General features: G+C 49.2%; 1 protein-coding gene across 1 annotated transcript; it reads left to right on the forward strand.

Annotated features, from left to right (window-relative positions):
- The first annotated feature begins 157 nt into the window (after positions 1-157).
- On the forward strand, positions 158-26,366 carry LOC111157144 (matrix remodeling associated 5). The gene is made up of 7 exons (XM_022518401.1): positions 158-328; positions 2,327-2,542; positions 7,868-7,997; positions 8,208-8,598; positions 10,915-15,879; positions 18,525-19,425; positions 23,348-26,366. The coding sequence occupies exons 1-7, from the start codon at positions 282-284 to the stop codon at positions 25,254-25,256; spliced, it is 8,559 nt and encodes a 2,852-aa protein (XP_022374109.1). The 5' UTR covers positions 158-281; the 3' UTR covers positions 25,257-26,366.
- Positions 26,367-26,369: the final 3 nt, after the last annotated feature.

The following is a 26,369-nucleotide window of genomic DNA, read 5'->3' on the forward strand; positions in this document are numbered from 1 at the left end:
TCCCGGGCCGAGGCGCAATGAAGAGGCGCGAGGAGGGCTGAGCGCAGAGCGCGCGCGGCCAGGGTCCCTTGGCTCGGGCCCGCGCCCGGTCTCCCCGGGGTGGGGCAGGGCAGGGTGGGGGTGGGCCGAGGCGTGGACTCGGGGAAGCCTCTCGACGACGCGAATAAAAGGGAGACGGCTCGCCGCGCCGAGCTGGGAAGCCTCGCTGCCTCGCCCCCGGCTCGGGTAGGGCATGGCCCCGGCGGACCCCCGGAGGTGACTCGCGCGCCCCGGCCCCGCGGATGCTCAGGGCGTCCCGCTCCCGTGTGTCGCGGCTTCCAAAGGACAGGTGAGCACCAAGGGCAGCCTGGGCGCCCGCGGGGGATGGAGTTGGGGGTCGGCCTAGGCAAGGGCTGGGCGGGGGCGAGAGGGCGAAGAGACGCCTGGCACTGTCCCTGGCCCTGAAGCTGAGTGGCCAGTGCGGAGGCAGGAGAGAAGCCGAATCCTGCGGGTGGATTCCTTTCTCCCATACCCCTTCCTTCCCTGACCTGGCAACCTCGCTCTGACCTGATTTCCAAGGAGGGACCCGGGAGACCGCCAAGGGAAAGCGAGCCCGCCCTGCGTTGGAGGGGACAGCACAGCTGCGGGGCCTCCCCCGAGTTCCTCGGCGCCCTGCGCTGAAGGTCCCCCCTTCCTCCTCTTCCTCTCGCAAAGGGGGGAGACCCTCGTCTCGCCAAGGGTTGAGCCGCACGGAAGCTGCAGAAGTCATCACCCCGCAGAGGTGGCTCCTGGTGTGCGGGTCCCAGCAGGGCCACCCGAGCTGCGTTCCGGGAAAGCCCATCTTTCCCTTGGACCGGCGCTGGAACACGGCCAGGGCGCAGGGCCGCGGCGCCGGCTAGCCCGCCCCGGCCCAGGCTTTCCGGGGTTCCCCGCGGGCCCCCGCGGCCCAGCCGGCTCAGGGAGCCTCCTCCCGCGGCGCCAGGCCTGGGCTTCCCCGGGGCGCGCGCTCTCGATCCCCGGGGAGGACCTGGCAAGAGCGCAGGCCACCGGTGGGCACAGCGCGCATTGTGGGCGCGGGCGGGGCCAAGCACGCAGGCGGCCGGGGAGGCTACAGCCGGCTGGGCTGCAGGAACCCTCTCGCCCCCGAGCGCAGAGGTGGAGCCTGAATTTCCCTCTCGCGGGGCTGCCTGCACGGTCCGCTCAGAGAGAGGACGCACGCGGGCTTAAGCGCTTATGTATTTCTCGGATGGAAAAGCTCCGGGCTTTGGCGACCCGTAACCTGTGTGCGCGGATGACTTTGATATCAGCACTTAGCACTGGCCCAGGGCAGCCGCGTTTCTGTGGCGCGCACTTTACTTTCCACAGGCATTGCTATTTTTAAGGAAACTTCATTCAACAGATGACAAGCATATAAGGTGACAAAGGGATGGCCAGTGCTTGAGAAAAATAAATAACCACAGGTATTCTAAACGAGACCGCTGAGGCCGCCTGTTCCTGGAAATATCCAAGCGTTTCCATTTTTCTGTGTATGACTTCACAGATTGCTTTCCTTTGCCTGAACGTAACTCTCACCAGGTAGTTCCTCTCCTCGCCATTTAATGTCAGATTTTACGAATTGTGTCCCCGATGAACAACGACGCTGTATCACTGCAAACCTGTGGTTCTTCCAAGAAAATAATAATAATAATAATAATAATAATAATAATAATAAGGATAAGGATCACACAGAAACCTGCATATAATGGAATGCATTCTGCCTTAGGGAATGCAAACTCTTGAAACACTTTCAGAAGATATAGTGAAAACTTTAAATCCTGTTATTTAAAAAAAGGGAACACTGTTAATAATGACCCGCTGGAGAAGTGTTTTTTGTTTTTGTTTTTTTTTAATTCAAATATGTACACAATGTAACGGCTCGGAATTGACATTGGAGGCGGATACACAGTTATTTTAATTACCTTATTGTTATGGAAACATAAATGTATCTCTCCTCCCCACATATATACAAATATATACACTCATAGGTATATATGGGCTGATGTATATATATTGGTGTGTGTGTGTGTGTGTCCATCCCATACCCTCGCTCGTCCCAGACGGAGATCTCCAAATCCTAGTGTGAAAGTCCGCAGTTCGTAGTGACATCCTATGTGATGATTAAAGTTAACGGGAGGGAAAGGTGAGGAAAGGAATTTTTGTGCGTCTTGGCTCGGATCGCTTGTGTCCCTAAAGGATACCACGGGATGTCTTGGGAAGGTCCAAACTCCAACGCACAGTTGGAACAACGTTTGCGGAGCGTAAGAGCTACCTGGCCATAATCGGGTTTCCTTGTGTGGTTCCCCGACAGGTGTCCAGGAACTAGGCCCCGGGACAAGATGCCAGCGCAGGCGCATTGGCCAGCCCTCTCCGTGGTGCTGATCCTGCTCTGGGGGCATCCTCGACCCACGCTGGCCTGTCCTCATCCTTGCACCTGCTACGTTCCTAGCGAGGTCCACTGCACCTTTCGCTCCCTCGCTTCTGTGCCCGCTGGGATTTCTAAACATGTGGAAAGAATCAATCTGGGGTTTGTACCACATTCTTAACAGTTTCAGCCTCTTTGCTTGCGTGGTGTTTTTTTTTTTTCATGTTTTTTTTTCTTTTTTCATACATGTATGTGCATGGATGTAAATGCAAACGTATATATCCCTTTCTGGGTCTCTCTGTCGAGCATTGTGTACCTCAAGATGAGCAAAATTGGGGAGTGATGGGTCTTTGCTCTACTCCATGTAGTCCTTTGTGGGGGGGGGGACAATTATCTGAATGTATCCATCAGCTGCAACCACTCTCATGAGGCCTAATAATCAAGCATCCAGCACAACTTCAGGGTGTCCAAAGATTTTCCTCGATAACTTATTTTCCACATAGTAGGTATGAACAAATGCATCAGACACACACGTAAATATATAACTAGGCTTACTGAAATAGACTTCAGAAGTTATTAAAAATAATTTGAAAATAAATCGCATAGTTCAGTAAGTTACCTGGATGATGTAATTGGGACCTTGGGGAAAGAAAGGGTTCTGGCAGACTTTGCCTCCTTAAAATACGAATATATTTTATTTTTAAAAAGATTTTGTTTATTTTTTTGACAGATAGAGATCACAAGTAGGCAGAGAGGCAGGAAGAGAGAGAGAGGAGGAAGCAGCTCCCCGCAGAGCAGAGAGCCTGATGTGGGGCTCGATCCCAGGACCCTGAGATCATGACCTGAGCCAAAGGCAGAGGCTTAACCCGCTGAGCCACCCAGGTGCCCCTAAAATACGAATATATTTTAAAAGACATTTTTATGCAGCATTTCAGGCAGAACTCTCATATTTTAAAATTCCATTTCATATGCAGAAATGATTTCTACACATCAGTATTAGTTGCGATGAATTATAGATACACACATGTAACTTTATCAACAATTACTTGGGCTTCCTCCACAAAATGCATTCTCTACCACCTGCAAAACAACAAAAATAATTTAGGATTTGATGACTGGCTACTGATGGGAAAATTGGGTGAAATGAAATGGTGAAACCTGAATCAATGAACAGATAATTGTGTATATGCTTGGACATCTTATAGCACAGAGTTTAAAAAACAAAAAAACAAAAACAAAAAAAACTTCTTGCATTTTTAAAGGCCAGTAGCAGTAGAAGAAGGAAATGGGAATTAAGACAGTGAGATAGGAATTTCCCTAATTGTAAGGAGTAGATCATTGCATAGTTTTCTCAGTAAAATCTTCATAGACCTTATGATTGGATTATCTAAAAATCCAACCCACAGAAAGGATAGCACAGTAGGGGAAGCAGTTCATCTTTGCCAGAAGAAGGGATATCAATCCTAAACTGGGTTCCCTTTACAGCCTTACAGTTCTGTGGGGCCACATGACTTGTGAAATGAGAGAGAGAGGAAAGGAAAATGAGCCAGGACCGATTTGAATCAGGGAAGGACACACCGTGCTACGTTTGTAGAAAGGGAAATGGAATCCATGTGGGATTCCTCTTCTTTCTTGCATCTGCTGGTGTGCAATGTGGTTCTGTCTCGGGATTGTTGCTCTCATGAGCTACTCTCAGCATATTGTCCTATACGAATATGATTCGCCACTGTGTCCTACAAGCCTGACCCCTTGGCAGAGCACTGGGTTGAAGGAACAGTCCAACAGGCCTTCGTAGAGTCCGCAAGAAAGTGTGAGAATGGGGGTGATGGAGGAGAGCGGTTTTCCACTGTGCGTCCCGCCCCGAAGGCATGAATGTGCCACCTGTTGTGTGTTGAGGGCCTGGGCTGGGGGGGGGGGGCATCAGCGTTTTCCCTGGGCTGTCATGTTGGGAACCGGGGTGGGAAAGATGCCACATGTCTCCATAAGTTAACCACAAGGTTAATGATGGGATGGCTTGATCCTAGCAACATCACTGGACCATGGCTTGTCAAGCCGTATGTACCACACTTACAATTTCTGTGATGTTTTCCCTCTACTTGTCTTTACATGGGAATATTTTGTACAGGAGAAACTTCATTTCTCAGTGAGAACCTAGCTTCTCTGGGTTGCATTTGAACCAACTCTAAATGGTAAAGTCTACGCATTATGGTCTCCCCAAAAGCTTTGCCACGGGACCAGAACACAGATATCAAGATGCTTTCTCTTCCTACTGATGGCGATAGTCCTTTGAGATGTTGTTGCGTGATATTAAAGGAAAAAGAAAACCAGTTAAGGAATACCCACCCTGTGCCCACATATATTACTTCCATCAGGCTTCATTGATAACAGGAACCCATACGGCACGTTTTCATTTTAATCAATACCATCATCCTTGTATTCAGCACTTTCTTTGAAAATTAATCTCCAAGTGCATGAGACTGTCATTGGGCATTTCATTGCTGGGGGTTGGGGAAGAAGGGCGACTTCTACTACAGCTAGAACTCAGGGTCTGCTTTTCCTTCCAGCCATCTGGAAGGAGGTGAAAACGCTTAAGGAATGAGGGATTATTGGCAAAGCACTAATGCAATCTTTCATTCCCACACAGATGTTTGGGTCCTCGGTCAGCATGGGAAAGGAGATCTGCTGTTTACTATGTGGACAGCCCCAGAGCTTTTTCAAAAATTACTTTCCAAGTACTTTTGAGGAAAAAAAAAAAAGCATCCACTTAGTGTCTTACTTATAGACCTCTAAAGATTTCTGTCCCCCTTGATGAAAAGATTCATTCGAATGACCTCTTTCTGAATCTCCCAAATGCCCACACTGCCCTTTTTTTTTTTAATTTTAAAATTTCTTTTGCGATACACACCACTATCGGTGAGGCAGTCCCCCTATTCATAGCTCTGGCACCAATGACAGGTGCATCTGTTGGTCTCTGATGTCTGTTAAAAACAAGCATCAAGAGGATACAGTAAGCCAGGGTAGCAAGTATGCCCCATCCTAGATAGGGGAGGATATATGGACAGGTGAGGGCGTCCAAACAGGGCTGTTCCTCTGTCCTCAAACACTATCTTTCCCTGCACCTTGACAACCACCATTATACCCAACTCTCCAATTGGAAGTCAGACTTTTGGGGGAACAATGATACAAAAAGACACGAGTGAGCAGAGAGTACTCTGGGACTTGTTAAGAAGCACCGAAAAACATCAACATCTTTCGGACTTGTTTGTTGAGACTTTGACTCTCACCTCCTCTATCCCAAGACCTGCTCCTCCTTTTGGTCCTTCTACTTTTCTTGCCTTTGGGGTCTTCTCGGGTGATCCTACTTATTCCCTCTGCATACAGTAGAATGTTGTTGTTTTCACACATACCTTCCTTTATGTTGCTCCTTTTCTTAAAACCTTCCAGTCATTTTCCATTGAAGTTGGAGCAAATGAAGAGCTCCCCTTCCCATGGCCTCCCAGCTCCTAAATTGCCTGGTGCCTCCCAAACCCACCTATCTCACCTGATACTGTTCTCCCCCTTACTTACTGTTTCTCAGGCATCAAGAAATGGGAAGGGGTTTCGATTCTGCCATTCATGCCCTGTTAGGTTCACCATCCCAGACAGATTTCACCGTGGAATCCTAAATAGTAAGTGAGTGGAACAGTGCCTCCATTCATCGACTCTCCCATCTTGAATTAGATTCTGGTTTTTCAACTGCAGTCTACTTGGTATTTGGGGCACTTTTCCATTTTGCAGAGGATAGTTCTTTGATGTGGGACTGTCCTGTTTTGCCTAGTATTGAGTAGCATTCTTGATCTCTCCCCAGTAGATGCCAATAGCAGCTTCCCAGGTGTGATTGCCAAAGATGACCCCAAATATTGCCAAATGTTCCCTGGGGGCAAGACCACCCAGTTCAGACCACTAACATGGATGGATAGATAGATAAATTGATGGCCAGGTAAACAGATAAATGATAGATGCACAGATAGATGGATGGATGGATAGATAGATGATGGATGGATGAATGGATGGATGGGTGGGTGGACAGATGGATAGGTAGATGGATGGATGGATGGATAAAAGGATGGATAGATACACAGATGATGGATGGATGGATGGGTGGGTGGATAGATGGATAGAGACCACTAACATAGATGGACAGATAGATACATAGATGGCCAATAGACAGATAAATGATAGATGCACAAATAGATGGATGGATAGATAAATGATGGATGGATGAATGGGTGAACCGGTACATAGATAATGGATGGACAGATGGATAGATAGATGGATGGATGAATGGATGGATAGGTACACAGATGATGGATGGATGGATGGATGGATAGATAGATGGATGGATGAATGGATGGATAGGTATACAGATGATGGATGGATGGATGGATGGATGCATAGGTAAGCCGATAGATGGATACATAGATAGATAAATCAGATGGATGGGTGGGTCAATCAATGGATGGATGGTCAGATAGATGATAGACAGAGAGGTGAATGTATTGATAGATTGGTGGATGGCGGGATGGGTGGATCAGTGGAAGGATGGATAAATGGATAGTTAGATAGATGGTGGATAGATGGATAGTTAGATAGATGATACGTGGATGGATAGATCTGTTTCCTTCTATCCAGGGGATAGGGAGAGGTCACATGGAATGTCAGGATAGATGTGTTCTATTTCAGCAGAAGGAGTGGTACAAAGTAACTACCCTCCACTCCCCTCACAACCCCTTCTGCAGGTGTTGACGTTGTGCTACCAATAATGTAGCAATGAAGAGTTTTCAGATTGGTCAAGGAAACATCTTTAACCCATGTGGATGCAAACACAAAACACAAAACACACCAGAACGTTGACAAATAATTTAGAGAATCCATCAGAAATGGCCACGTGTGCTTGTGAAATGTGGTGTCGGTGTGTTGGGTGGTCAGCTCTTTCTTTTGGTCTTGTATAGCCTGGAATGCCTCCTTCTGTTGTTTATATGATGCAAAGCTACTTCCCAAACTACCTCTTTGCATTCATGCTAATTCTCTGTATTCAACAGCCCATGTGTCATTTCGTCACTGCTGACACTTTCCAGTGCAAGTTTCCAAGGAAGAGACATTTGGACCAACTTCCTTTAGAATCTGAATGCTACTTGTGTCCCTAAAATCGCCTCTAGCTCCATGAGCATGTTCTTAGTCAAATACCCAGAGAATATTCCTGAATGGAATGAAGGTGAATAAAAATACATCACTTCCCTTTTGACCCTGGTAACAGACATGGACACAGAGCAACAAACGTACTTTGGGAATGGTACCTGTAGACCTCAGAGTCAGCATTTTGCTAACCTGCTCCTGGGCAGGCTGCAGAATCTTTCCCATATGGGATTTAAGCATTCACTGTTTCTTAATCCAATTAATATTATCATTTCTTAATCCGATTACTATGATCATTTTTTTTTCTTTTAGATTTAATAGTATACAGGCTTTGTCAGAAACCTCATTTGCGGGACTGACCAAGTTGGAGCTCCTCATGATTCACGGCAATGACATCCCCAGCATCCCCGACGGGGCTTTAAGAGACCTCAGCTCGCTCCAGGTAAACCCACACTTTTACGAGCACCAGTAATAGCAGACCATTAATGAAGAGTGGGTACGACCTAATGCTCCCTAATGATTGAAAAAATTGTCCTTTTATTTCAGGTTAAAAACCAGCATCGTGTCATTATTCCCTGCCCTTTGTTCTGGTTTCTTTCTCTGCTTGTGGCTTTGTACATTATAAACAGGATTTTCCACTCCACCCCTGTAGGTTTTCAAGTTCAGCTATAATAAGCTGCGTGTGATCACAGGGAAGACCCTACAGGGACTCTGGAGCTTAATGAGGCTGCACATCGACCACAACAAGATCGAATTTATCCACCCACAAGCTTTCAATGGCTTAACATCCCTGAGGCTGCTCCACTTAGAGGGAAACATGCTGCACCAGCTGCATCCCGGCACGTTCTCCACGTTGACGTTTCTGGATTATTTCAGACTCTCTACTATAAGACACCTCTACCTCGCAGACAACATGATCAGGACTCTGCCCACGGGGATGCTGCAGAATATGCCGCTCCTGGAGAATCTTTACTTGCATGGGAACCCGTGGTCATGCGACTGTGAGATGAAGTGGTTTCTGGAGTGGGACACCAAATGGAAAGGTAAGAGAGGAGGGCAGAGCGAACGTGGCTCCCCGCGGCACATTCCTGACCCTTCTGGAAAGGTTCCGCTCTCTGGTGTTCTGACGTTGCTTGATCTTGTGAAGGGCACATCACCGAATCAGTAGGGGGTGGGGGGAACATTTATGCAAAGTGTACAACCTTGATGTTAAGACACCCCTGTTCCATAATAGATGTATCCCTCCACGAAATCTAAAGTCAAGATCATTTAATCAGTTATGTACAGTTGACTACGATTGTCTTTGGTTGGATATCTGGAGTGTCATATGAAGCTTTGGGTTACAGCTAAATGGAGGTCTTTCTGTGCATCCCTGTCCTATGAGGAGGTGTTCAAGGAAGTTTGGAAGAGGGAAAGCCAGCAGTAGCTATGACGTTATTCTCTTAAGAATGGGGAGAGGGATGTTCTGCCTTGATCCAGAGAACCTGGAGTGATGTGTAGATATTGCAAAAATGATAGATTTTGATTCAAAATAAGGAAGATTTTTTTTTTTTTGGTCTTTCCTTTATTCCCTTCCTCAAGCCACAACTTGAAACCCATCCTTGACCCCATTAGGTTTACCATATCCCAGGTCTGTTGGTTCTTGTCCATCCTCATGGCCCCCAACCTGGGTGTAGCTTCTTTCTTCTCTCTAGGAGGAGAGTCGGGGCTTCTGGGCAGGTCTTTGCAGCCTTGGTGACCCCTCCTTCCAACAACTCCACACAGAGCAGTTGTCAGAACACATAGTCACAGGGAACATGTGGTCCTGCCCCACTGCTACCTGAAAGTCCACTGGTTTCCCACTGCTGCTGGGATGGAACATACAATCCTACAATCCTATAGGAGTTCCTACACAACTGTGCCCCCTCTTCTGCAACATGAGAGTCCTCCATTTAGTCACTCACTGTAGCCACACTGCAGTCCGTTTGCTTCCTTACACCTACCAAACTTATTTTGCACTCAGTGTCATTGGACCCATGAAGACCAAACATCTGCTAGATGTTCCAGGGTCTGGCTTAGTTTCAGCACTCAGGGCTTTGTTAAAACATCACCTATCTTGGGGCGCCTGGGTGGCCCAGTAGGTTAAGCATCTGACTTCAGCTCAGGTTACTATCGTGGGGTCCTGGGATGGAGTCCTACGTGGGGCTTTGTGCTCGGTGTGCAGTCTGCTTCTCCCTCTGTCCCTTTCCCAGCTCATGCTCTCTCTCTCTCTCAATTCCAGATAAATAAAATCTTAATTTTTATTTTTAAATCACCACCTTTAAGAGGTCTTGCTGTCCTCAATTTCTACTTAGCGTCTTGTCTTGTGCCCATCTAGGACCTTCCTACACACACACCTGATGTCCTACTTTCATGTGCCTCCAAGTCATAGATGATGGCCCTTTGACTGGCTTATTCCCAGTGGGAATGAAAACAAAAGGACAGATATCAAGAAGACTGTAGTTTTCTCCTTTTCCTAATGCAAGAAAGTGTGGTTCCTATTTATTGGTATAGAAGGAGCATCTAGGTCTGGAGCAGGGAGAGAACATAATTTGGTCTTGCAAATGTTAGTCGGAGGAGACTTTGGGACTTTGCAATAGGCACATCAAGTGGAGAATTGGGTGTGGAGTTCATAAGATGTGTGTTGACTGGAGAAGCACATACGGGAGCCATCAATGGATCATGGCTGTTGACAGAAACCTACACATGGGTTAGGCCATGGATGATGGGGTAGAGCGAGATCAAACGGGGTCTAGCCCAAGTCATGGAACACTGAATCACTAATGGGTCAGGGGACTGAGAAAGACAAAACAGCGAAAGAAGCAGAGCAGTGACCAGATTAGGAGAACATTCTGGAAGACTTGATGTTCAGGAAGCCAAGAGTAGAATGTGAATCCAAAATATAAATACTGCCTGAAATGCACAATTATAGTAAAAGAAAAAGAATTATAAATGGTACATATGATGTGATTCATGGCAAAAGTGGGTCCTTGAACCTGGAACTATTTTCATTGGTTGAATTTATGTAGATTCTCTTGGACCTTTTGAGAAGGTAAATTGTATAATGTGTGTGAATAGAATTGCTTTTTAAAAAAATACTTTAGAAAGAAGTATTCATTATTCATTGCCAAGTAGTTCTAAAAACAGTAGTTCCTTACCACACTGTGTGCTAAAGGGATTTAAGGTCATTGGTGAAGTCACAGATGTAAGGTATTAAATCCTGATGGCCATGCGCTGAGGATGTAAAGACACACACAGAGACTTTGTCCTCTGGCTGTGTACAAGACATGCCACTTTTGGGTTCGTTAACTTATAGGATGTTTTTTGGTTATCTGTTTTAGGGACTCTGAAGTGTAAGAAGGACAAAGCCTATGAAGGTGGTCAGTTATGCGCCATGTGCTCCAGTCCCCCCACACTGCACCAACAAGAGATTCACAAGCTGAAGGACATTACTTGTCTGAAGCCTTCCATAGAGTCCCCTCTGCGACAGAACACGAGTAAGAACAGCGAGGAGGAGGAGGATCTAGAAGAGGACGGTGACAGCCAGCTTTCTCTGGAGGGGTTCCAATTCCCCCCATGGAACATCTCTTTGAACATGACCGATGAGCACGGGAACACAGTGAACTTGGTCTGCAACATCAAGAAGCCAATGGATGTGTACAAAATTCACTTGAACCAGACGGACCCTCAAGAGATGGACATAAACGCAACGGTTGCCTTGGACTTTGAGTGTCCGATGACTCGGGAAAACTATGAGAAGCTGTGGAAACTCATCGCCTATTACAGTGAGGTCCCTGTGAGGCTGAACCAAGAACTCATGCTCAGCAAAGACCCCAAGGTCACCTACCAGTACAGGCAAGATGTGGACGATGATGCCCTCTACTACACGGGCGTCAGAGCCCACATTGTCGCAGAACCGGAATGGGTCATGCAGCCGACCATAGATCTCCAGCTCAACCGACGTCAGAGTACGGCCAAAAAGGTGCTGCTGTCCTATTATTCCCACTATGCATTAACAATACCCACCAAAGAGGCAAGGCAGTCTCGGAGCAGAAGCTGGGTGATGATTGAGCCCAACAGAGCAGTGCAGAGAGCTCAGACTGTGTTGGAAGGGAGCCCATGCCAGCTGAGCTGCAACGTGAAGGCTTCTGAGAGTCCGTCCATCTTCTGGGTCCTCCCGGATGGCTCAGTCCTCAAAGCACCCATGGAGGACGAAAACGGCAAGTTCTCCATCCTCACCAGTGGCTGGCTGAGGATCAAATGGACAGAGCAGTCAGACTCGGGTTTGTACCAGTGCATTGCTCAGGTGAGGGATGAAATGGACCGGATGGTGTACAGGGTCCTTGTCCAACCACCTGCCACACAGCCACCCGATGGTCATATGGTGACAATTCAGAAGAACCCAGGGGAGCCAGTGATGTTGCCTTGCAGTGCTCTGGCTATCCCTGAAGCCCAGCTCAGCTGGATTCTTCCAAACAAACGGATAATTAATAATTCGGCCAACAGCTCACACACATACATGTTGGCAAATGGAACTCTTTCCATCCCAAAGGTCCAAGTCAGTGATGGCGGTTACTACAGATGTGTGGCTGTCAACCAGCAAGGGGCAGATCATTTTACCGTGGGGGTCATGGTGAACAAGAAAGGATCTGGCAGGTCATCCAAAAAGGGCAGACACCCAGGTGGGAAGACTCTTTCCAGAGTGCTAGGAGATGTCGTGGACGACGAAGGGGGTTCAGGCATAGGAGATGAGGAGAACACTTCAAGGAGAGGTCTACATACAAAGGACCAAGAGGTACTCATCAAAACAAAAGATGATGCCACCACCGAAGGTAAAAAACCCAAGAAAGGGCGAAGAAAACTCAAACCCTGGAAGAATTCTGAAAAAGAACCTGAGACGAACATCGCAGAAGGTCGCAGAGTGTTTGAGTCCAGGCGAAGGATAAACATGGCAAACAAACAGATTAATCCAGAGCACTGGGCAGATATTTTAGCGAGAGTACGTGGGAAAAATCTCCCAAAAGGAACTGAAATACCCCAGGTCATTCAAACCACCACTCCTCCATCCGTGAGTCCAGAAGTGACACCCCTTCTGCCTGCTGTTCCTCCTCCCTCGATATCTCCTGCATGGACCACAACCAGTGCCGAAGAAACCTCAGCAGATGTGTCTCTGTTTGGTGAGGAGGATGAGGTTTCCAGTACTGTGTCCTCAACCAAGATGGGGCTGGAAAGTGGACAGGATGGAGGAATTATTTCTGAGCCCAAAGTCACAAGCACACATCTGGAAGAATTCATTGACCATGACTTTTCTAACACTGAGGATACAACTCCTGCTGAAGTTGACCCAAAGTGGGCTACAGCCAGCACCCCAATATTCATGCCTCATGAGTCTTCTCCTACTCTGCAAACCCTAGACCTGGTCTATGAGGAGTCCACCAGTGAAAACACAGCCACAGAGAGCTGGCCTCCAGTAGATGCTGGATCCATTCCAGAGCCTACGTCAAATGAGTATGAGTCTCCGTTGGATGCTGTCTCTTTGGCTGAGTCGGAGACTATACCGTATATGCCCCCAGATTTGGAGACTAACCCACAACCAGATGCAGAGAACATGGAAGAGCTGACCTCCACTCCCTTTCTGCCCACCACCGTTTTATGGGTTGATGACTCCAGGACATCGGAACCCATAGGAGGGCTCACATTGGGGGAGCCAGATGCTCTATCACAAGGACATCCACAGGGAGAAACAGATGACAGACACCTTGTGAAAGGTGTCTTGAGCACTCAAGGCAACCTGTTGACTGAAAAGGGCAGAGAGGAGAATTCCGAGGCACTACAGGAAGGAGATATGCCAGAGAGAGACCCCACAAGCTCCCAAAGTCCTGAGAGTATGGGAAAGTATGTGGGATCTACCACTCTTCTTGACTCGGCTCTGGGAGTAAATGGTGTCACTCCCTTTAAACATCCCAGGGAGACCACACTCGGCGCTCTCTTTGACAAAGTCACCGCCATGGTGGCAGCAGTGATGCCAACCGAGAAGGCCACGTTGCCTCTGGAGCTGACCACTCAGCCTTCTCGAAAGAGACCCAATGGGAGGAGGAGATTTCGTCCCCACAGATTCCGACACCGTCATAAACAAACTGTGCCCACGACTTTCGCCCCAGTGGAGGCGTTTTCTACTCGACCAACTCAAGCACCTGAAGGAAAGGCTCCAGACCGCGTGTGGAGTACGCCGGGAGCAAAATCTTGGGTTGACAGTACTGTTGGTATCCCCAAGCAGTCCGAGATGGAGAAGCAGGCAGAACCCATAGCCAAGGGGACCCCACGAAGGAAACACGGGAAGAGACCAAATAAACATCGGTATTTCACTTCTACGGTGAGCTCTCCAGCCTCTGCAACCACACCCAGCCCTTCTCTGGAAAACAAACATAAAAATGTCATTGCCCCTGGTTTGGAAACTGTACTCTCATCGACAACCATTTCCCTGACAACTGGGGACCCTCATGGGAGAGATGCTGTGACAACTACCACAAAAAGGCACTTACCATCCAATAAATTCCAAGAGAAGATTCCAGTCACCCCTAAGCCTATATGGGATGGAGAAGAAATGAAGAATTATGGTGTCACAAACATCGAGGACTATAAAACCGACAGCTCAGTCCCTGACTACTCCTTCACTAGTGCCACATCACCTCCTGGCTCGGAGGTCTCCACTGTGGGAGAATTTCAAGAGGAATCTGCTCCCTCTGGCTTTCCAGGAACCTCACACTGGAATACCCCAAGGGTAGACCAGCCTGGGAGGCTGCAGACAGACATACCTCTTGCCAGCTCCACGGAAACCTTTACAGACTCACCTTTTCTTAAACAGGTGGAGGACCTGGGTGTTCCTTCTGAGTTTCCACCATCCGTTGCAGCCTCTACACTGTTTCAACCAGAAAAAGAGGTTGTTTCAACCACTGTCTCAAGCATAAAAGTAGAACCATCTTCAAGTAAGGCAGAAACCACCATCCGTGCTCAAGATCATCACGAAAGCACTCCAGCTGAAATTAGACCTCGGCATCACACCCCAACTCCTGTTCAGATGGAGAAGACTGCATCCCCACCCCTGGCCACCACTCTTGTGTCTTTGGTACAGACCTTCACGAAGCCCACACCTCTTCCTACAAAAACACCTCCAACATCAACAGATTCCAAGGAAAACGTTTTCTTGAATTACGTGGGGATTCCAGAAGCCAAAGCACCCTCAGTGAATAATGAGGGGACTCAACATATATGGACACCAAATGAATTATCTACCCCTTCTTCCAACCAGGATAAATTTAACCCAGCTCCAAAGCAGCAGTTGGAAAAGGAAGCCTTGGATGGAAAGACCCCTAACAGTCTTCCACATGGCCGCGATGGTAACCACCAGAACGGGAGAGTCCAAATGTTCCCCCAGCCAGCCAGAATTCCTGCCAAACCGATCCCGCCTAGGGGGACAGTGAGACCACCACATACGGCCACAGAAGGCTCCTTTAGATTCTTTGTAACTTTCCAGCCCCCTCGTCACTTGACCAACAAACCAGGAATAACGGCGTATCCTTCAAGGGTTTTGCCAGAGAACAAGCAGTTGACGACTCCAAGATTACCAAGTAGGACAACTCCCGTTGTTCCAGTGCATAAGCCCAAACCTGGCATCCCCACTAAGTTGACTGACCAAGGGATGGACCAGTTCAATAGCAACTCCAAAGTGTTTGGGAACAACAACATCCCGGATCTCAGAGATCCCGTTGGCAAGCTTCCAAGTGCAAGAGTTCCCCATCATCCCAATGGAAGATTCCCTTTCTTTTTCAATAGGACTCTGTCTTTCCCGCAGTTGGGAGTTACTCTGAAGCCCCAGACGCCTACCTCTCCTGCCCCCGTGATAAGAGAGAGAAAAGTCAACCCAGGTCCGTACAATAGGATACATTCTCAGAGCATCATCCACGTGGACTTTGGTCCCCCGGCACCTCCATTATCGCACGCACCCCAGGCCACGGGGCCACCCTCCACAAACTTACAGAACATCCCTGTGGCCTACTCCACCCGGAGCTCCATACCCTTCATGGCGTCTTCTGGCCAGCCTTCCAGAAGCTTCCATCAGAGCAGCTCAAAGCTCTTCTCTGCTGCAGGACCCCCCGCATCCAACTTTTGGACGGTTGGGGAAAAGCCCCAAATCGTCACCAAATCCCCTCAGACCGTGTCTGTCACTGCGGAGACAGACGCCGTGTTCCCGTGTGAGGCCACAGGAAAGCCCACACCTTTCATTACGTGGACAAAGGTTTCTACAGGTAAGGTGTTTACATGTCTGCATTTTAACTAGAACTCGTGTAGAAGGAGGTTCCTCGAGTCTGTCACCTCAGGCAAAACTATAGGGTTTGGGCAAAGGACAGATGGATGGGATGGAAAGGGACATCTGAACCTAGATATAAGGGTATGCCTTTAAGGGGTTAGGAAGTAAGGACCGAGAGCTCTTCCTTCAGCTCTAAAGTATATGATATTTTAATGGGACTATGGAGACATGTCATAGGTTCTTTGGGTAGGGAATGACGTAGGCTTGGGAACATTTCACGATGCAGCCACTTGCCTATTCCCAGAGAAGCCTAGCACAGAAGTTTTCCACCACCCATGTGGGGTACCATGAGGGTAAGGAGGAGTGAGCAGGTCCCCCTTCCCCTTCCACTGGCACCAGATATAAAGCAGCTTATTCTGGGCTCATCAGACATCACTTTGATTTGAACTTAGGGATATGCTCACGTTAATTTGCTTCAGCTCCCCTACAAAGCGTTGCAGCCTGGAGCCTGGGAGTCTGAGATCCAGGCGGGGCTGAGGCTGGGAGTCTGAAATCTAGGCGGGGCCAAGGCTGGTTCCTCCTGAGGCCTCTGTCCTTGGCTTGTAGACCCCATCTTCTCCCCTTGTCCTTTCATGGTCGTCCCTCTGTGCAGTCTGTGTCCTCATACCTTATTCCTGTATGGACACAAGTCATCTTGGATTACAGTGCACCTTGGTGACCTCATTTGAATTTCATTATCTCTTGAAAGACCCCATCTCCAAACAGTCATATTCTGAGATCCTAGGAGATGGGACTTCAGAGTATGAATTTTGGGAGGACACCATTCAGCCCGTAACATTGACTTCTACTTGGAATTCTGGGATGTCCAAAGAGCACTAGGCTTTGTAAAAATGACCATTTCTCTTGAAGGTCAAAAAAATTACCTGGTGACAGCGGAAAGTACCATCTGAGAAGCCACAGCCTCCGTGAAAATCCTATCTTGTCCCTTTTCCTTTTCTTCTCTGAACCATGAACACGGCCATATCCTTGAGGCCTGGATTCTGATCAGAGGGTTTTTTTTTTTTCCTTCTTCTTCTTCTCCATTTTGGTGATACAGGGATGATTTATGTTCATAGCACTTGAGGGACCTGTGCATTCTTTGCTTAGGCTTATCTCACCCACGTTGGAAATGTTCCAAAGTTCAGCAGAGGCTCTGGGTGCAGGGGAATTACGGTCGTCTTTGATCAGCTCAACATTGATGTCATACGTTTTCATAACAATTTAATAAGGAATGTTGCTGGAAGGGCGAATGGGGAACACCATGGGGTTTTCATGCTAAAAGGATGGTGCCTTTGTTTCCCTACTGGGCAATCCCGTTTGTATTAATCTGTAGGGTTTTGTATATCTTGTGTGATACCAGAGCATCCGGGGCCATGCCCCTTCACGAGACACACACATGCATATGCCTCACCACGAGTCAGCTTCTCCTGCCGGCTACAGCAGAGGGAGCTGGCCAGAGCTCAGTCGATGGCTGGCGGTGGAAGTAGGACCCCGGAACCCAGCTGCGTGGGAGATGAAGAGAATGTTATAGCTCAGGGCTTTCCAGTTTTTAAATCTGGGACTTGTTATCCTTCAGAAAGGTTGGGCCAGCCCATCAGGAAATGCCTGCCACAGAAGACCGTTTATTATTCAGTCTCCGCGAGGAGGGGACCACACAGGGGAGCACCGGGGTCTGTCGGCAGGCAGAGGGAGAGGGGGAAACGTGCACAGGAACCTTTATTGTGGCTTCTGCGAGAAGAAACAGGAGAGGCAGGGCAAGCAGACTTAGCACCGGCTGGCTGGAGTGATTTCAGTGGCCTCTGGAGCACAAGCAACCCCCTATTTCCGTAGGACCTGCTCTGGGACGATGAAGGCAGGTGCATGGTGGCCTGGGCATGTGGGAGAGCCCCGTAGACAAGGCAGTGCGGGTTTGGACTCTGTGTTGCTTGCTTTGCATGTAGAAGGTGAATGGCTTGCTGAGTATAGGAATTGCCTAGCTCTGGAAGGGGCCATCCTCCCACTAAGGTCATCCTGACCCAGATGTCCAAGCATCAGGAACACTTGGTTAGCACAGATCCTCTCTCTGGCAGAGCCCCCAAGGAGATGTGTCATACAACACAGGGAGGACAGGGGAGGAGAGAGAGGAGCCCAGGCCCCGGATTGTAGAAGCTGGCGTCCAATGCAGCCACAATGGGCAGTGAATGACCTGTTCATGCTGGCGCGTGCTGGACTCCAGAGCATGGCCGGGGAGAGGTGGGAGGTGGCTGCAGGCCTGGGGAGCTCAGGAGGTCAACACCCGTCCCAGGGAGGCAAGCCTGTGTCTCTAGGAGCTGAAGGGACCAGGAGGTCCCCTGGGGAAGGCCTGGGCCTCATGGAAGCTTCCAGAACACTCCGCGAAACCCACGTCAGCTGCCTGTTGCTTGAAGGGAGCATCGGCGTAAGAGCTGAATATGTTGCAAGGGAAAGTTCTGTCTTCTCCATGTTGGAGGTGGGGCTGCTCTCTGCTGTTGCTGTTGGGGACATAAAGGGGAGAATTCGGCTTCCTCACTAACAGTCGTGCCTCTTGGTTTTTCCTGAAAGGCGTGTGTCCACGCAGAACCTGACTCCACCTGTTCTGTCTTGCAGGTGCTCTCATGACCCCCAACACCAGAGTGCAACGGTTCGAGGTCCTGAAGAATGGGACCCTTGTCATCCAAAAGGTGCAGGTGCAGGACCGAGGCCAGTACCTGTGCACCGCCAAAAACCTGCACGGGGTAGACAGGATGGCCGTCCTGCTGACTGTCACTGTGCAGCAGCCCCAGATCCTCGCCTCCCACTACCAGGACGTCACCGTGTACCTGGGAGACACTATCGCCATGGAGTGTCTCGCCAAGGGAACCCCAGCTCCCCAAATCTCCTGGATTTTCCCGGACAGGAGGGTGTGGCAGACAGTGTCCCGCGTGGAGGGCAGAATCACGCTGCACGAAAACCGGACCCTGTCCATCAAAGAGGCCTCTTTCTCAGACAGGGGAGTGTACCAGTGCGTGGCCAGCAACGCGGCGGGCGCAGACAGCCTGGCCATCCGCCTCCACGTGGCGGCCCTGCCGCCAGTCATCCACCAGGAGAAGCTGGAGAACATCTCGCTGCCCCCGGGGCTCAACATCCACATCCACTGTACGGCCAAGGCTGCGCCCCTGCCCAGCATGCGCTGGGTGCTGTGGGACGGAACCCAGATCCGCCCGTCGCAGTTCATCAACGGGAACCTGTTCGTCTTCCCCAACGGCACGCTCTACATCCGCAACCTGGCGCCCAAGGACAGCGGCCGCTACGAGTGCGTGGCCGCCAACCTGGTGGGCTCCGCGCGCAGGACGGTGCAGCTGACTGTACAGCGCGCGGTGGCCAACGCGCGCATCACCGGCACCTCCCCACAGAGGACAGACGTGCGCTACGGCGGGACCCTCCGCCTGGACTGCAGCGCCTCGGGGGACCCCTGGCCACGCATTCTCTGGCGACTGCCGTCCAAGCGCATGATGGACTCTCTCTTCAGGTATGTGCCCGCTCCGGGCTCGCTGTCGGTCACTGCTCTCCTGCACCTGCTTCCCCTTTGGGTGCTGGGGGCCGCATCCTAAAACGTGCATGGGGCCATCCTGGGAATCCTTTCCACGGGGCGGGTCAGAGAAGGGAATATGCGTCCGGGACGAAGTCTGATTCCCCGTCTGTGCCGCGCAGGGGAGGGGCGCGTTTCTCCTGAGATCGTGTCTTTATAAACTGTAGACAAACACTGGGACTTTGTCCTTCACCTTTCCCACCCCGCAGGGGGGGTAAAAATGAACAAATAACTTTTGTTTTAAAGATTATATTTTAATAATGTGTTAAGAGATAATAGTAGGTACAACATTTGGGTTGCCTTCTTTGTATTGCATGATTTCAACAAGACACAGAGGCAGTTGCACATCTTATTGTAAAAGGACTTTAGCTTAAGGATGAAAGGGTGTTGAACACAAAAAGGTTAAAGGCATGACTATGCCACCGGCTGGGCACAACCAATTCTAACACTTTATTTTGGCTGCAAAGAAAGTCAGATTCTCATCCAGTGCTTTCCATTTCCCACATGTATGGACCTAGAGCACTAGTTCTCAACCCCCGGGGGCAATTTTGGCCCCAGGGAACCTTGGGCGATGTTTGGAGACATTTTTGATTGACCTAACTCAGGGAATGGGGGAGTGCCACTGGCATGTGGTGGGCAGAGACCAGAGATGCTGTTTAAAGCCCTTCAGTGCCCAGGATGACCCACCCCAGAGAGTCATTCAGTCTCAAATGTTGGTAGTGCCCAGGCTGAGACACTCTGACCTAGCAGGAAAGATAACTGATCTATCATCTATACATCTGTCCATCCATATATCCATCTATCCATCTTATCTATCTATCTATCTATCTATCTATCTATCTATCTATCTATCCATCCATTCATCTTATCTGTCTGTCCATCAATCCATCCATGCATCCATCCATCCATCTTATCTATCCATCCATCCATCTATCCATCCATCCATCCATCCATCTTATCCATCCATCTATCCATCCATCCATCCATCTATCCATCCATACATCCATTTTATCTGTCTGTCTATCTATCTATCTGTCATCTACCTATCCATCCATAGGTCCATCTAACAATCCATCCTGTCTATCATCTATCTATATTTATCTATCCATCCATCAGCTACCTATCTACCCATCTATATATATATCTCCATACATACATTCATCTACCCATCCATCTTATCTATCTATCTATGAATCTATCCATCCATCTGTCTATTGGTACAGCCATCTATCCATCATCTATCTATCTATCTATCTATCTATCTATCTATCTATCTCAGTCGTTTTTAGCTAGACAGATACACCACCAGGGAACACCCATCAATGACTGGGGATATTGTTGATGGTCACACTAGAGTGGAGTCTGCCACTGGCATCTGGTAGGTGTAGACCAGGACAGCTGCTCAGCACCCTATGGAACCCAGGACTCCCTACCTCACAAAGTCATCCAGCCCCAGATGTCAGCAGTGTTCAGGCTGAGAAACCATGGGCTACGTCCAAAAGAGCCAATGTCTCTTCATGTCCTGTCTCAAGATACAGGGCACAGAGACATTGGTTGGCAAAATGGAATCATGGAAGCATTAGCGGTGCCATGATGGAGAAGCCCTGGCTTACCCTGTGTCTTCAGCATCCACAGCTCAGCTGCTCAGGCAGGAATGCATATGGACATCAGTCCCACCCAGGAGGCGAGGAGGGAAGCCAGCACTCAGGGGCTCTGAGCAGCAGTGCCCGGCCTCCCCTGTCTCTTCCGAATGCAGGAACAAGGCAAACGTGCTTTCTCGCAGCCTGAGGGGTAACTTTAGACAGTTGGGTGGTGCCTGGTGAACCTCGCATGCTCCATCCAGAATACCACGTACGCAGTTTCCCCTGGACTATCTCCCAGCTCAGCAGATGTCCTGCCATGTGCGGGAGAACTGTTTTCAGCTCTTCTTGGCACGGCTCAGACAGTGTTGAATGAACGGCAGCAAAAGAATGTGATCTCATTACGAATGCGAGCGGTTCGGCTAGTAACTCCCCATAAGTCATAAATCGCTGTCTCTGCGGCTTCTTTATTAATAAATTTTGACTAATGACATTCTTAGGAACGTGTGGTTAAACAACGCATGTGGGTTTTGTAAAAGGGCGGGCTCTATGCCTTGCCTACACATCGGGACTATTTAAAAATACAGATTTTGGATCTTTTCTTGAAGGCCAATCCCTAGTGTTGGGTAGGCACGTCTGTCGTGCTGGGTCGCTCCATGGACGGTGACTACAACCCAGGCTGGAATCACCACTCTGAAGTTTCAAAACGCTGGCAGACATGAGCTACTGCACACAGTTTTGGATCCTAAATGCTAAGACACATTGAAATATCTGTGTCTGCTCCTCTCCTACTGATTTATGCTGACCTGGTTTGCACTCTCATCCAACAAAACAGTTTATGTGGTCATTGTTAGTAGTTGTTTGTGTTTTAGTTACAGTAATCAGGTCGGTTCTACCATAGGCAGACTTCTTCTTTTCCCTCTCCTTCTCCTCCTCTTCTTTTCTTCTCCTCCTCCCCCTCCTCCTCCTTCTTCTCCACCTCTTCCTCCTTCTTCTCCTTCTTCTTCTTCTCCTCCTCCTCCTCCTTCTTCTCCTCCTCCTTCTCCTCCTCCTCCTTCTCCTTCTCCTCCTCCTCCTCCTCCTTCTCCTTCTTCTCCTCCTCCTCCTTCTCTTTCTTCTTCTTCTTTTCTTCTTCCTCCTCCTCCTTCTCCTCCTCCTCCTTCTCCTTCTTCTCCTCCTCCTCCTCCTCCTTTCTCCTTCTTCTCCTTCTCCTCCTCCTCCTTCTCCTCCTCCTCCTCCTCCTCCTCCTCCTTCTTCTTCTCCTCCTCCTCCTCTTCCTCCTCCTCCTACTTCTCCTCCTTCTCCTCCTCTTCCTCCTCCTTCTTCTTTCTCTTTCTCCTCCTCCCCCTTCTTCTTCTTCTGTAGCTCTACAACACAGTTCCACCCATGCTGTTCAAATAATGCAATGTTTAGGAACTGTTTGGGGATTTAAATTCAACCGCCTCCTTCCCCAATATAACCGTCATAAATTATGTGTAATTCTGATTTTTCAATCAAAAGGAAGAACCTCCCACGTCTTTTCACCTCTTATTCAAAGCATGAATTCTGACACTCAAGGACACCCCGACTTTTAGAAAAAGGTCACATGCATAGCCAAGACCTTCCTGTCATTCTCCCCACTATTGGCTCCTTTAAACTGAAAATCTTTTGATTTTCAATTAACCCAGAGGTGCATAGTCATCTTTTCACGCGGGGGAATGCAACGCCACTGGGCGTGCTAGCTGGTGAATGTCATCCAGCTTTAGGTATAAGTTCTAGGTAAGAACACATCACACTGATCTTGTCATGTTCTCAAGAACCCAATGTTACCATTAAAACTCTGGAAATAACTCCAATCACATGATGTATACAGTAGCCACTTGGCAGTCCTCTTGCCTCATAATGGGAGATGACATAATACAAGATGGCCAAGGGTGAACATTGCATGTGAACAGTTTTATTCAGGAAGAAGTGCACTTCTTTATTGGGTTCACTCAGATTCATTCTCTCCACGGCTGTCGCATTTTGCCTGATTTTATCATTACTACAAGCTGTGCCCTGACCACCACGCAAATACGCAATGGACGTACACCCACACTAACAGGGTAGAAGTCTTTGACTGCATTTTACACCCTTGAATCAGTGTCCAGGCCAGCCTGAAGAACCAATGTGACATTTTGCAGTAGCAACCATGTACCCAGATAGTTTCTGAGAACCATATTTTTTCATTTCATTCCAGTGACCAAAAGCCAGAATAGAATGTACGAGAGACTAACATTCTCCTCTTTTTCTTTTCTGGTCAGCTTTGACACCAGAATCAAGGTGTTTGCCAATGGGACGCTGGTGGTGAAATCCGTCACGGACAAAGATGCAGGGGATTACCTGTGTGTTGCCAGGAATAAGGTTGGAGATGACTTTGTCGTGCTGAAGGTGAACGTGGTCATGAAACCAGCCAAGATTGAGCACAAGGAGGAGAATGACCACAAGGTCTTTTACGGGGGTGACCTGAAAGTGGACTGTGTGGCCACTGGGCTTCCCAACCCCGAGATCTCCTGGAGCCTCCCGGATGGCAGCCTGGTCAACTCCTTTATGCAGTCTGATGACGGTGGTGGCCGTACCAAGCGTTACGTTGTTTTTAACAATGGGACCCTCTACTTCAATGAGGTGGGCATGCGGGAGGAAGGGGATTACACCTGCTTTGCTGAAAACCAGGTTGGTAAGGATGAGATGAGGGTGCGGGTCAAGGTGGTGACTGAGCCCGCCGCCATCCGGAACAAGACATACTCTGTGGTCCAGGTCCCCTACGGTGATGTGGTCACGGTAGCGTGTGAAGCCAAAGGGGAGCCCACACCCAGGGTGACGTGGCTTTCTCCAACCAACAGGCTGATCCCTGCCTCCTCCGATAAGTATCAGATTTATCAGGATGGCACTCTCCTCATTCAGAAAGCCCAGCGCTCAGACAGCGGCAATTACACCTGTGTGGTCAGGAACAGCGCCGGGGAGGACAGGAAAACGGTCTGGATTCACGTCAACGTCCAGTCGCCCACCATCAACGGGCACCCCAACGCCATCACCACCGTGCGGGAGATCGCTGCTGGCGGGAGCCGCAAACTCATTGACTGCCAGGCAGAAGGCGTCCCCACCCCAAGAGTCTTGTGGGCTTTTCCCGAGGGCGTGGTTCTGCCAGCCCCATACTATGGGAACCGGATCACCATCCATCGCAATGGCACGTTGGACATCAGGAGTCTCAGGAAGAGTGACTCTGTGCAACTGGCGTGCATTGGCCGCAATGAGGGCGGGGAAGCCAGGCTGATTGTCCAGCTCACTGTCTTGGAGCCCGTGGAGAAGCCCATCTTCCACGACCCCGTCAGCGAGAAGATCACGGCCATGGCCGGCCACACCATCAGTCTCAACTGCTCGGCCGCAGGGACGCCAACGCCCACCCTGCTGTGGGTCCTTCCCAATGGGACGGAGCTCCAGAGTGGCCAACAGCTACAGAGGTTCTACCATAAGGGTGATGGCATGTTGCACATCAGTGGCCTCTCCTCTATGGATGCCGGGGCTTACCGCTGCGTGGCCCGGAACTCTGCCGGCTACACGGAGAGGCTGGTCTCTCTGAAGGTGGGCGTGAAACCCGAGATCAGCAACCAGTACCACAATCTGGTGAGCATCATCAACGGGGAAACCCTACAGCTGTCCTGCATTCCTCCAAGGGGCCGGCCGGCTCATTTCTCTTGGACGCTTCCCAACACCATGCTCTTAGAGGGCCCCCAAATACGGGGACGCTTTTCCCTCTGGGAAAATGGTACCCTCACGGTCCGTGATGCCTCCGTGTTTGACAGGGGGACCTACGTGTGCAAGGTGGACACTGAGTACGGCCCCTCCGTCATGAACTTTCCGGTGATCGTGATAGCATATCCTCCCCGGATCACCAGCGAGCCAACACCCGTCATCTACACGCGACCCGGCAACACTGTCAAGATGAACTGCATGGCCATGGGGATTCCCAAAGCCGAGATCTCCTGGGACCTACCAGACAAATCGCACCTGACGGCCGGGGCGCAGGCCCGTCTCTATGGGAACAGATTCCTTCACCCCCAAGGTTCCTTGACCATCCAGCAGGCCACGCACAGAGACGCAGGCTTCTACAAGTGCACTGCAAAGAACATCCTAGGCACTGACTCAAAGACTACTTATATCCACGTCTACTGAAATGCCTCCTCCCAGGACACGGACTCCACCGCCATTGCTTGGGAAGTTAGAACAAAGCATCATTTGTAAGGAAAGACACCGCGTCCTGTTGGTCAGAACTCTTAACTGATCTGTCATGGTGCTCAGTGGCCCCTGGCCGGGTTTCAGGTTCATGTTGACTTTGACCTCTGCTTGCCAGCAAAAGGAAGCGATGCAGACATGGGAAGGACGGTTCAGCCTCTCCGGGGACTTTCATTCACATTTACAGCATGCCGCCTACTCCCATCCGGCATTTCGCAGGAGATGGGCGCATCCTGAAGACACCATATGTGCTCCACTGGGCATGTGTAGCAGACCTAAGGAGCACTCACTGAACATAAACCATAGAGATGACCGGTGCCTTGCTGCCTTGTTGAAGACACGTCCCCTAGTTAACCTGTTGCAGTCTTAACATGATAGAATGTTCTAGAATGACTACCCATCTTTTACTTACTTCCTGTCACTTTAGAACTCCAGCTTGCCCTCTAAGGGCTTAGAACCACAGGGACTGATGTTTTTGTAACATACGACTTCCATACAATACAGCTACCATTTTATATGGAACTCACTTTTTTTTTTTATATAATGGTACTCACTCTTTCCCTGGAGCTCACTTTTTATATAATGTCTTACATAAAGACATTTTATATTTTCTTTCCAATCAGACGATGAGGCTAGAAAGAAAGAAATGCTTTCTGTCTCATTAAAAATAATAAATTATTGGTCTTTACAAGACTTGGATACACGCGAGCAGGCATGGAAAAATAATTGTAAAAACAAATCCCCTATAGTTCCTTGAGCAAATTCAGTAACTGCTATTTTACTACCTTCCCCAGCAACCCTATGGTTTCAGAGGCTGGGATGCTGGATTTCCTTGTTTGTGGGTTTATCTTGAGAGCTGAAGTTGGGGGAGAGGGCAGGAGAGAGCTAAGCCATGACCCTGCACAGTGAATCCAAAGCCTCCTGGAAAAGCCCGGAACTGTCTCCCCCATCCAACCCCCTATTAATGTGTGCTCATGGAAACTAGGACACGTGTTATCCCCATGACTGCTTTACTGTATTTTTAAGGTCAATATAATGTACATTTGATAATAA

The sequence above is a fragment of the Enhydra lutris genome, unplaced genomic scaffold (genome assembly GCF_002288905.1).
Source record: "Enhydra lutris kenyoni isolate GAN:26980312 unplaced genomic scaffold, ASM228890v2 scaffoldscaffold52, whole genome shotgun sequence".
Classification (NCBI taxonomy): Eukaryota; Metazoa; Chordata; class Mammalia; order Carnivora; family Mustelidae; genus Enhydra; species Enhydra lutris.